Below are 12500 nucleotides of genomic sequence, written 5' to 3'. Positions count from 1 at the left end.
TATAGCATTAATTTGAGTAGCAGGGACTTAAACCCTAGGTCAGTAATGTTTAGTGCCCTGACTACACCTGCTGCTTTGTTTACTGCAGTCCTTTCACCTGTGCACATGCGGGAACTCTAACATCTGTGTGTGCCCATATGTTTGCAATATTAAGTCATGGATCTCTCAGGCTGCCCGGCCAGCTTTTAGGTGCAAATTGTGAAATGCCAATTGAGGAAGATCTAATTTGTATCCCCTCTCCTAAAGCTGAACTGCTAGAGTAGAGTGTATGACACCATGATAATAGCAACTTAGTAAAATACAGGTATGAGAGCAGAAAAAAAGTCTGTGATCGTAAACATATTAGACTGGTGAACATTTTTATATGGGTATAATTGTAAAAATAGGCAAAAGTTACTGTAAATTAAAAAATATTTTTTATTATTAAATTTGGTGGCACACCTCTGGCTTTCTTGATTTGCATGACATACAGATTTAGAAACACTGGTCTATATGATAACCAATATACACAAATAAAGCCTCTACACTAAGGGCTTGATTTATCAAGCGAGGGCGGATATGGGCGTATATATTCACCCCTATAAGCCCCAGCTCGCTTCTGGCGGGTAGCAATCCGCTGCCAGAATTTACCATTACCTCACCCTTCCCACGCAAAGCCAATCATGCGCAGGCAGGAGCTGTCAATTCCCCCGGTCGGACGAGACCAAGGAGATTGAACTTTTCCACCGAAGAAGTGGAGAAGAGAGTAGGAAGCAGTGATCTGATGACCGCTGCTTGATTTATATGGACTGCAGGTACTCTTGTGAGAACCTGCAGTCGTAGGGGAGGAGAAGGCTTGATACATTGAGCCTTAAACAGTTGGGACAGGATATGCTCCAGAAATATATATATTACATTGAATCGTTACATTGCCCTTCTTACTAGTCATTGAAGCTTGCTTCAAATACAAGAATTATGTTCAAATTAAGGGAATATCTTTTATTTACTTATGTCAGAAATGTTCCATCCTGATTCAGATAGAGCATACAATTTTAAAGGAAAACTTTCCAATGTACCTATCAAATTGAGCACAATCTTTTTATATTCATATTTTCTCCTGTTGAGCATGTGCAAGAGTTCACAGTACATATGTAATCAGTCTGTGATTTGCTGATGGATGTCACCTGATATAGGGAGCTGACAAATGGAAGAAATTAAATGTTTATCAGAAAAAAAGCTACTGCTTATTTGAAATGTGATATTGCATTACATTTTTACCATGCATTTCTTGATTATGCAAGTCTACTGTATTAAATGGTTCTTTAAAAAAATGACAAGAAACTGATGAAAAATATTCCATAATTATTCAAACAAATAAGAAAAACTTAAAATAAATTAAATTCATAAGGAAATGTAATAATGTATGTAATTAAATATAAATGGTAGGAAATAAAAACTAGCACAGTTTATTTAAAGAGACGTTAAACTCATTTGTATACAATAGCAATAAAGCACTACATTAGTCTTTTAAAGTTATTTAGCACTGCCATTTTGTTAACACAGTTTAAAAAGTTTTGCAAATTTATATCAGGGATATACCTTGTGCAAAGCTTAGTGGAAGCCATATTTCCTTTGCCTTGACCAATTAGCAACAGATGAATGTGAGATTTTGCTCTGAGCTAGCAAAACAGGCTCAGGTAAATTTCACTATACTTCAGTATGATTGAGACTCTTGCAGTCTCAAGTTTTTAAAGGTAATTTGCAGACTGTGCGGCATATTAATAAGGATCATTTTAAAGGACAGTTATAGGGACACTAAACACCCAATTTTTTTATGATTCAGATAGAGCAGGCAATTTTAAGCAACTTTCCAATTTTCTCCTACTATAATTTTTTCTTCGTTCTCTTTCTATCTTTATTTAAAGAGCAGGAATGTAAATCTCTGGAGCCAGCTCATTTTAGGTTCAGCACCCTGGATAGAGCTTGCTATTGGCTACATTTTGCAAACCAGTAAGCAAGCATAACCCAGGTTTTGAAACAAAAATGGGCCAGCTCTTAAAGGGACACGGTAACCAAATTTTTTCTTTCATGATTCAGATAGAGCATGACAGTTTAAGCAACTTTCTAATTTACTCCTATTATCAAATTTTCTTCATTTTCTTGGTATCTTTATTTGAAATGCAAGAAAGTAAGTTTAGATGCCGGCCCATTTTTGGTGATCAACCTGGGTTGTTCTTGCTGATTGGTGGATAAACTCATCCATCAATAAAAAAGTGCTGTCCAGAGTTCTGAAAAAAAAAAAGCTTAGATGTCTTCTTTTTAAAACAAAGATAGCAAGAGAACGAAGAAAAATTTATAATAGGAATAAATTAGAAAGTGGCTTAAAATTGCATGCTCTATCTGAATCATGAAAGAAAAAATTTGGGTTCAGTGTCCCTTTAAGCTTTACATTTCTGCTTTTTAAATAAAGATAGCAAAAGAACAAATTAAAATTGATAATAGGAATAAATTAGAAAGTTGCTTAAAATCGCATGCTCTATCTAAATCATGAAAGACAAAATTTGGGTTTTGTATCCCTTTAAGTACATAAAGTAAGCAACATTTTCTGTGGTAGCCTCCTATAAACTGCCCCCCAAATCTGCACCAGTTAGCATCACAATGGCTTTAATGCTAGATACACCCCTGTATAACAATCTGACCAATTACAATCAATATTATCATGTACTGGAATTAATTGTAGAAGCCACCTGCGTTTATTGTGTAGTTTTATAAAGAATTAACCCTATAATGTTGCTTATTAACGTGTTATTTACTTTTGTGTATCAGGTTTGACTATGAAGCTTTGGAGCCCCGAGCTGCATTTTTAATAATGAGAGATATGGAGGCCATGATAATAGATAAGTCATTCATCAGCCAGCAGTTCGCTGTTGGAAGCCATGTTTACACCGTGGAGAAGACAGACAGCTTTGAATATGTGGATCCTGTGGATGGGACTGTAACAAAGAAACAGGTAAGAACAGTAGATAATGGAAAGGCTGTTCTAAAGCATAACTATAATGCTGTAACGTGTTAGATCAGGTCATGTTTGCATTAGCTTCCTTTGTTGACTGTAAGTGACTTTCCATTATTAGGGGACACGTTTTTATTGCCCTTGTTTCTGCGAGAGCCTTCAGGCTAGTTGGAAACAGCAGTTATGAAGCAGCGGTCTAAAGACTGCCGCTCCATAACTTGTCCGCCTGCTCTGAGGCTGCTAACGTCAATCGGCCTGATCCTATACGATCGGGCTGATTGACACCCCCTGCTAGCGGCCGAATCTGTGAACTGCTTGTGCAATGATAAATGCTGTCGGCATTAATCGATGTGCAGCGGACATGATACGCTACATCGTATCATGTCCGCTCAAATGTTTATAAATCGGCCCCTTTGTGTTAACTTTTAGCTGCAAAGCCTTAAAGTAATATGAAACCCAATTTTTATTTTATTTTGTGGTTCAGACAGAACATACAATTTAAAAAAGTTTCCAATTTACTTCTATTATCAATTTGCATAGTTCCCATGTTATTCTGTGATGACGCGATACCTAGGTAGGTGTTTGGAGCACTACGTGGCAGGAAATAGGGCTGCCATCTAGTGCTCTTGCAAATGGATAAGATTCTTGCAAAACTGCTGCCATATAGAGCTCCAGAAATGGGCTGGCTGCTAATCATATACGTCCCTGCTTTTCAACAAAAGATACCAAGCAATAAAAAAAATTGATAATAGAAGTAAATTAGAAAGTTGTTTAAAATTGCCTGTTCTATCTGAATCATTAAAATAAAAAAAATGTGTTGCATGTCCCTTTAAATCATTTGGTTGGTGTACAGTGATACTGGATTCCATTTTTCACACAGATTACAGACTTCCTCACTGCATGACATTTGTGTACGGTGTTAAAAGGCCATGAAACCTGACATTTTTCTTTCATGATTCAGAGAGAGCATACATATTTAAACAATATTCCAGTTTATTTTTTATTATCAATTTTGCTTAATTCTCTTCTTATCCTTTCTTGAAAGAGCAGCAATGCACTACTGGGAGCTAGCTGAACACATTGGTAAGCCAATCACAAGAGGCAAATATGTGCAGCCACCAATCACCAACTAGCTACCAGCTACTGAGCGTACCTAGGAATGCTTTTCAACAGAGGATACCAAGAGAATGCAGCAAATTAGATAAAATAAGTAAATCGAACATTTATTTAAAAATGTTATGCTCTGTCTGAATTATGATAAAAAAAAAATTGGGTTTCATGTCCCTTTAAGAGTAACCCGCCTTCCACTTCATTTAACAGCTAGCAGTTTGGTAGTTTTACAGGAATATTAGCGTCACAGAGCTTGTTGCTTACCAACTCTTACAAGGTGATGTAAAATACTGGTTTTGCATTTTCAAACCTCACCAGTGATCAACTCATATGTTTGTTTAGTTACTATATTTTCTTCACGTTTTTAAACAATAAATACATATTTATATATAATAGTATTGAATACTTTATGTGTGTGTTTTAAATGTGTTTCACACTCTTTTACTACTAGTCCTAAAGGGCATTTTGAACCTTAACAAAAAAAGAGTGAGATATAGGGGCCTATCTATCATGCTCCGTATGGAGCTTGAAGCCCCGTGTTTCTGGCGAGCCTTCAGACTCGCCAGAAACACCAGTTATGAAGACTGCTGCTCCATAACCTGTCCGCCTGCTCTGAGGAGGCAGACAGACATCACCGCAATTCAACCCGATCGAATACAATCGGGGTGATTGACACCCCCCCCTGCTTGCGGCCAATTGGCCGCGAATCTGCAGGGGGCGGTGTTGCCCCAGCAGTTCACAAGAGCTGCTGGTGCAATGCTGAATGCGTATTGCTCTCCGCATTCAGAGAGGTCTGTCGGACATGATCCGCAATGTCAGATCAGGTCCGCCAGACCTTTCATAAATAGGCCCCATAAAGTTTATCAATTTAATGGCAGCATACACTGTACAAAACAAAAATACAATAGCTTTGTCATCTTACTGGTGGTGTCATTTTTTTTTTCAACAGACATTTTAATGGCTAACAAACAGCCAAAAATGATTAACACCACCAAGGGAAACTTGCCCTATGTGTTTAACCTCTGCACACAGCTAAAGTTCTGCTTGGGAACAACAACACATTGTAGCTTCTGAGCATGATGTAGGCTTTGACAGGGACTAATTACAGCATTTTATTTATGCAGTATAATATCATTTTAATATATTATTTACATTATTTACATGGGTACCAAATATTGATGTAAGTAAAAAACTAATTAGAATTTAGCACAAAACATCTAAAAATAACCCCTTGTTTACCAAAGGATTTCCAAGCATTTTTAACTGATGCACTGCAGCCTTCTCTAGCAATCTAAATATTAAAAAGAAAGCAAACAAATGTTCAACTTGTCCAAATATAACTTTTTTTGTACTGATCCTAGTGCCACATGTAGAAGGAGTGCTGGTACTGTTATCTTTAATTCCGATTAGATTGTAATATGAACTTCTTACATTATCAGGGGATCATCGGTCTCTGTAATACATCTCTTAAGTGAAAGAAGATGGTTGTTTGGAAAGTTTGTCCTTTTAAACTTGACAGCCGCTCCAGCTTCCTCCGGTCGTCGCAAAGCCTCTTCCTGGGTCTAAAATGAGGAATCCGGCTTCCTCCAATCACGGCTTCAAATCAGACACTGATTCCCCCGGGGGGGGGGGGGGAGTCGTGATTGGAGGATGACCGATCTATCATTTCTGAAGTCAGAAATGGCTTGGCGACGACCGGGGGAAGCTGGAGCTGCTGTCAAGATTAAAAGGTAAGTATTTTTTTCACAACGAGTGAAATGTAAATTTTGATAAATTAAAGTGCCCCTGTTTTTAATTGAATTTTGAAAAACTGGGCACTTTAGCATCAAAATTTACATTCACTTTAAGTTTATGATTTCTTAGGGGAAAAAAATAAAAAAATTGAGTATTGTCTTATAAAATGGCTATTATTTTAATTTAAATATTAATTTGTGCCCATTATATAGAGCAGTACTAAGAGTGTAACTATTCTCCAGTATTTGAAATTGTTCAAATAAAGAGTTAAAACAATTCAGAATAGAAAATGAAAATATAGATAGATAATGAGAGATATATGAGAAATATATATAAGTGATAGAGACAGAATGAGCTATTTAAAGGGACACGTTACACTGAGTCATCTTAAAGTCTTACTCAGTGCAGTAGAATTACATAATTAACAAAAGTGCATAATAAAAAGACAATGCAATAATACCTACTCTGAATTTCAAATAAACAGATTGTTTTTCTGACAAATTTATTTTTTCTCTCGTTTTGCCGGACCCCTGTATCATGTGACAGCCATCAGCTAATCACAGACTAGTATCAGTATACCCCGTAAGCTTGTGCACATGCTCAGTAAGATCTTGTTCCGCAGAAAGTGTGAATATAAAAAGATGGTGCAAAATTTGATAATGGAAGTCATTTGGAAAGTGTCTTAAAACTGATGCTCTTTCTGAATTATAAAAGTTTATTTTGACTTGAGTGTCCATTTAAGCTGCAAATATCCTACTGCACCCTTTCTATATCATGCAGCAGTAACAGTAAAAATGTTATTTTAAAATGACTGCTTCTGGTCACTTTGAAATGGATGGAAAGCTCAGCCCACTGATGACATCACAATCTGGGCTGCATTAAAGGCTTCACTAGTTACAAAAGACTCACTAATTTGATTGAACAGACTGTCAATGCTATTCAGCAGAGTGCATAGATGCAGCCCAGATCGTGATATGGGCAGAGCTTTAAGATGACTATAGTGCAGACTGTCCCTTTAATTCTTCTTAAAGAGACATAAAGGTAAAATGCTATAATGTGTTATTATTACACTATTGCTTGTATATAACAATGCATAGTTAACACAACAGTGCACCCTAAAGTTTTCTCCCCTTTAATGTGCTCCCAATTATCAATCTTACCTGCTGGAGTGTATTAAATTGTTTATATCAACATTTGAAGGGGAAAAAAAAGTGTGTATATATTTTAAAATAAAAGATTTATAATCCTACTTGGTATCTTCTGTATTGGGGTCATTATAGTGCCCTATTAAGCAAGTGTCTTGCAAAAAACACAATTTAATCACACTAAAGGAACATACGGCAGTGTCAGTTTATCAGCAACTGATGTCACAAGATGTTTCTGTTTCCCTGTACCTATCTGTAGCACTCAGCAGGAAATAGGTATGTCTATGAGTGCCTTTTTACAGTGTCTTATAAATTCCTTCCCGTCTAGAGCTTGTATACTGAAAGAGAAAGTTTGTTCTATTCAACAAAAACATTATTCGGGAAATTGGCACTAGAGACACGAGTGGCTGAAGAGATATGAAACAATTGTGCTGTTTATAACACTGAATGACTTGCTGTGCTGATAAGTCTTTTCCTAACTTTTGAACCTAGGTGTGGTTTGTTATGATTGTGCTTAACTGCTTCATACTGTATTGTTCCTTTGGTCGGATCATACTGTATGTTCTTCGGTTTAAAAAAAAACATTGTGATTTGAATTGATGAGTTGTATGCAAATTAAACAGGGGCATTGTACTCGTACACTTATGAACATGACTAAGTCAAAGGCAAGGAGTTCAAGTAATTTTATGCAAGTTTATATAAAATGTAATATCCCATATTGTAATGTAGGATGTTTGCAGTTCATTGTACGTAGAAAATATTGTAAGTTGAAAATACATTTAAAACTTTCGAGTACAATACACCTAACCTACTGAATATCATAGCTTAGCCTAATTAAACATGCCCAGAACAAAATCATCAAACACGTGTTGAATATTTCATGTAATTTATTGAATACTGTACAGTACTGAAAGTTAAAAGCAGAATGGTTGTTTGGGGATTCACCTTTAACGTTTAAAGGGACACAGAACCCAAATTTTTTCTTTCGTGATTCAGATAGAGCATGACATTTTAAGCAACTTTCTAATTTACTCCTATTATCAAATTGTCTTCATTCTCTTGGCATCTTTATTTGAAATGCAAGAATGTAAGTGTAGATGCCGTCCCATTTTTGGTGAACAACCTGGGTTGTTCTTGCTGATTGGTGGATAAATTCATCCACCAATAGAAAAGTGCTGTCCAGGGTTCTAAACAAAAAAAAAAAATCTTAGATGCCTTCTTTTCAAATAAAGATAGCAAGGGAACGAAGAAAAATTGAAAATAGGAGTAAATAAGAAAGTTGCTTAAAATTGCATGCTCTGTCTGAATCACAAAATAAAAAAATTGGGTTCAGTGTCCCTTTAAAGAATGCTTGAAGCATTGAACTAAAATTGGGGATGTTAAAGGGACACTGAACCCAAATTTCTTTTTTCATGATTCAGATAGAGCATGACATTTTAAGCAACTGTCTAATTTACTAATTTTATCAATTTTTCTTCGTTCCCTTGATATCTTTATTTTAAAAGCAGGAATGTAGATTTTAGGTTCAGCACCATGGATAGCGCTTGCTTATTAGAGGCTGACATCTACCCACCAATAAGCAAGCATAACCCAGGTTCTCAACCAAAAATGGGCTGGCTCCTATGCATCACATTACTGCTTTTTAAATAAAGATAGCAAGAGAACGAAGAAAAATTGACAATAGGAGTAAATTAGAAAGTTGCTTAAAATGGCATGCTCTATCTGAGTCATGAAATAAAAAAATGGGTTTAGTGTCCCTTTAAAGCTACAGAGTAATCAATTTCTCCCTTTTCTGATGAGGCTCGAGAACAGCTGGTAGAAGGCACTGGGGCATCGACACTTGTTGATGGTTTAGTAGGCATGATGGGAAGCAAAAACACAACTTAATACAGGTATTGGCTGGTACACGGTAGAGTTCGGTTTCCACTGAATGTGTATCGCTTTCAAACAATTGTAGGTCGAGGAGCATCTGTACGTGGTTCATAGACAATCACCATGGTCTCATACAAAAATACAAATGCTTTAAATGTGTATTTATAGCTATTTAAAGGTACAGTCTACTTGAAAAAATTTATTTTTTTAAAAGATAGATAATGCCTTTATTACCAATTTTCCAGTTTTGCATAACCAACACTGTTTTAGTATGTTTTCTACCTTTATTACTTCCTGTATCTAAGCCACTGCAGACTGCCCCTTATCTCAGTGCTTTTTACAATCTTGAATTTTAGTCAATCGGTGCTGGTGCTTGCATAAACATTATTATTCTCCACAGGTGTAAGTACAATGCTATCTATATGGCACACTTGAACTAATACTGTCTAGCTATTGTGTAAGGTTTAAAAAGCACTGAGATAATGTGGTGGCTTGCTGGGGCTTAGAAGCAGGCAGACTTAAAGGTTAAAAAGTATTATATAACAATGTTGGTTATGCAAAGCTGGGAAATGAGTAGTAATGGTGTTATCTATCTTTTTAAACAATAACAAAAAATCAAGTAAATTGTCTCTTTAAAGGGACAGTTTACTCAAAAATTTTCTCCCCTTTAATTTGTTCCCAATGATCCACTTTACCTGCTGGAGTGTATTAAATTGTTTACAAGTAGATCCTTTACCCTTATATTGGCATTTGAAATAGTTGATGTAGCATATGGTATCCCCACCTATTCTGAAAGTTTGTGGCCGCAGGTCCCAGCTATAGATAAGCTTTGTAAACACAGCCAGCAGAAGAAATTATACTCCCAGTAGGATATAGCAGAGATAAGGTAATAAAATGTTGATTTTCCATTGTTCTCTCCAAGTACTGGTGATTGTTTTATGGACAGATATAAGATTAAGAAACATGTTTATGTACACAATGTGATACAGTAATGAGATCTGATTATACCTACAAGCTCAACCCATTTTATTAGGTTCTGGCTTCAAAACACAAAATCGGAGCTTTAATATTCACAAATAAACCTTAAAAAGCTAATTTTCATACATTTTTTACTCTGCAGTTGGTAAAAAAAAGCAATTGTAAACAAATTAAGGGAAAACTATTTTACAGTATACTGTCCCTTTAAGGCTCTTTTAAGTCCCTTGTGGAAAATGTTATATATTAGCAAAGATAGATGCTTTAACAGTTTAAACAACCAGTTACTGTGAAATCCTTCTGGTTGGATAATACAATAACAAGGTCTGTGTACTCCTAAAACTGTTTACTTGGCTTCTGGTCAGTGCTCCCTCTAAAGCCAGTTTTGTAAGTGGCCCAGCAGAGAAACAGTTAATTACAGCAATTAGCAAACACTACACAATGCAGACTGCAAGGTGTGGTCCACTAATGAACTTTTTCACTGCTGGGCCGCTAACAACACTGGCCTTAGAGGGAACACTGCTTGTGGTATATGTGTATGTAGCTGGCTTAATTCCCTCCACATGGCAACCAAGTTTGTGGAAATGGCTCTTACACTGGAGAACGTAAATATTGGAAATTTAATATGAGATAGTCAGTACTCAGCACCCAATATAGCGTCTAACTGGCATGGTAGCAACCCATACAAAGCTGGTGTAGGCAGGGGAATCTTATCCCCATAGTTGTCCTACATCTCTGCAATCAAATCAAATTCAAGTCAATGCAAATTGTAACACTCTTATTATGTACTTCTTCATAAGCACTATAGTCTTTAACCCCTCCTTGTGTGAAGTTTAAAACAGTCGAGAGCACAACATGAAACCCAATTTTTTTATTTCATGGTTTAGAAATAGCATGCAATTTTAAACAACTTTCTAATTTACTTCTATTATCTAATGTGCTTCATTCTCTTGATATCCTTTTCTGAAAATCATATCTAGATAGGCTCAGTAGCTGCTGATTGGCAGCTGCACATAGATGCCTCATGTGATTGGCTCACTCATGTGCATTGCTATTTCTTCAACACAGGATATCTAAAGAATGAAGCAAATTAGATAATAAAAGTAAATTGGAATGCTGTTTAAAATTGTATTCTCTATCTGAATCATGAAAGACAAATTTTGGGTTTAATGTCCCTTTAAGCGGAAGATAAAATGCCTATGTCTTATCTTTAGCCCAGTTCTGCTGTCCGCAAGTCAGACCATTATTCCTATTTCTAATTTTTGCCAGATTTAAATTCATAGATGGTCATTTCAAAATGCTAAAAATTGAAGTCACAGATCATAATCCAACTTTATCTGTGACCTTACAATCACTGACCATAGAAATGTTAGACAGTTGTCTCGCTAAATAGCTGCCTTAATCCTTCTGTCTGTGCTTCTTTGTAGTCCCTGAACATTTGTCTCAAGCACGTAATAGTCCCGTACCTTGCTGTATTGTGCAACCTACAGTGTTGTACATAACACAACATTAGATTATGTTGGATTTTTTTTTCAATATTAAAGGTACAGTATATACACCAATTTTCATGTAATAGACACTACTACACTGTCAGAAAAAATGTACAAAAGTTGTACTGGTTCTCCTTGCAGATTACGTATCAAAGGCAAATATGTACCTTTGGGGATTAGATTGGAGCTCAGTGCTATGGTACCATAATGTATTCTTAAAAATGGTGCAAATTTGGCTTTTTAGGGGTACTGCCCCAGTGACAAGTCATTTATCTCATGATGGCAAATTTGTACTCAACTGAAAGGAGTAGCGGAGCACCGGTTGAGATCAAAAGCAAATGTCTTTATTGATCCAAACAATGGTAAAATAAAGTAGTGCAAACAGTGGTGTTATCGTCCAAATAGGAATCAGTTCATACAGCTGACATGTTTCGACGAGTTTCCGTTATCAAAGCTGCTGAATTTGCATATTAAAATGCTGTTCCTTCAAATTTATTATATTACATTCAAATATGCATTTATTGTGTACTTTTTCAGACAGTATTACAATAGCCACACTGCAGTTATATATGTTTGGTTAGTATAACCTAACAGCAGGTCCTAAGACTGCTACAGAAATTCCTGAAAGTACCAGGTTAAACAACCAGTTCCGAAAGGAGCTACTCAACATGTTTTATTTCACTCTGTACTAGACTCTAACAACACCCCGTTTAACTTAGGGTAACATGCCACAGAAACATAAATATATAGAAACATATAGAAAACGACATAATAATAAAATATAACTCTAACGAAAGGAAGGGGATTCAGGGGAGGGATAAATGATAAAACTTACAACCATGCATTGAATTGTCACTCTATGCAAAATATATGCAAATTAGTCTATTTCCCCAGTACACACAATAGATGGAGCTGTGTTACACAATGTCAAGGTACTTTCAACCAATAGATGGTGCTATGGCGTGTTACACCATGTCCATGTATGTAACTGGGGAACGGTTACAATTTTACTTTATTTTAAAAAAAAAAACAGGTTCTTAAACAGCTCACGTTTATTTTATAGAGTTGAAAATGAAAACATTTCTCTGTAATTTTAGTTAATACATTTGCTTTGTCTTTAAGAGTTATCATCTTGATGCTCTAAATATAAACATTAAAATGTTAAGTGCCTGTTTGCTATTTAGA

General features: G+C 35.9%; 1 protein-coding gene across 1 annotated transcript in view; it reads left to right on the top strand.

The window, feature by feature from the left end:
• The window catches only part of PGM5 (phosphoglucomutase 5), a 286735-nt gene that overhangs the window by 203661 nt on the left and 70574 nt on the right, over nucleotides 1-12500 (top strand). Inside the window, exon 9 of the mRNA XM_053702531.1 lies at nucleotides 2806-2989. Within this exon, the coding sequence (XP_053558506.1) occupies nucleotides 2806-2989 (184 nt within the window). The remainder of the gene's footprint in view (nucleotides 1-2805; nucleotides 2990-12500) is intronic.

The sequence above is a fragment of the Bombina bombina genome, chromosome 2 (assembly GCF_027579735.1).
Source record: "Bombina bombina isolate aBomBom1 chromosome 2, aBomBom1.pri, whole genome shotgun sequence".
Lineage (NCBI taxonomy): Eukaryota > Metazoa > Chordata > Amphibia > Anura > Bombinatoridae > Bombina > Bombina bombina.
This window is presented reverse-complemented; position numbering and strand designations above follow the sequence as displayed.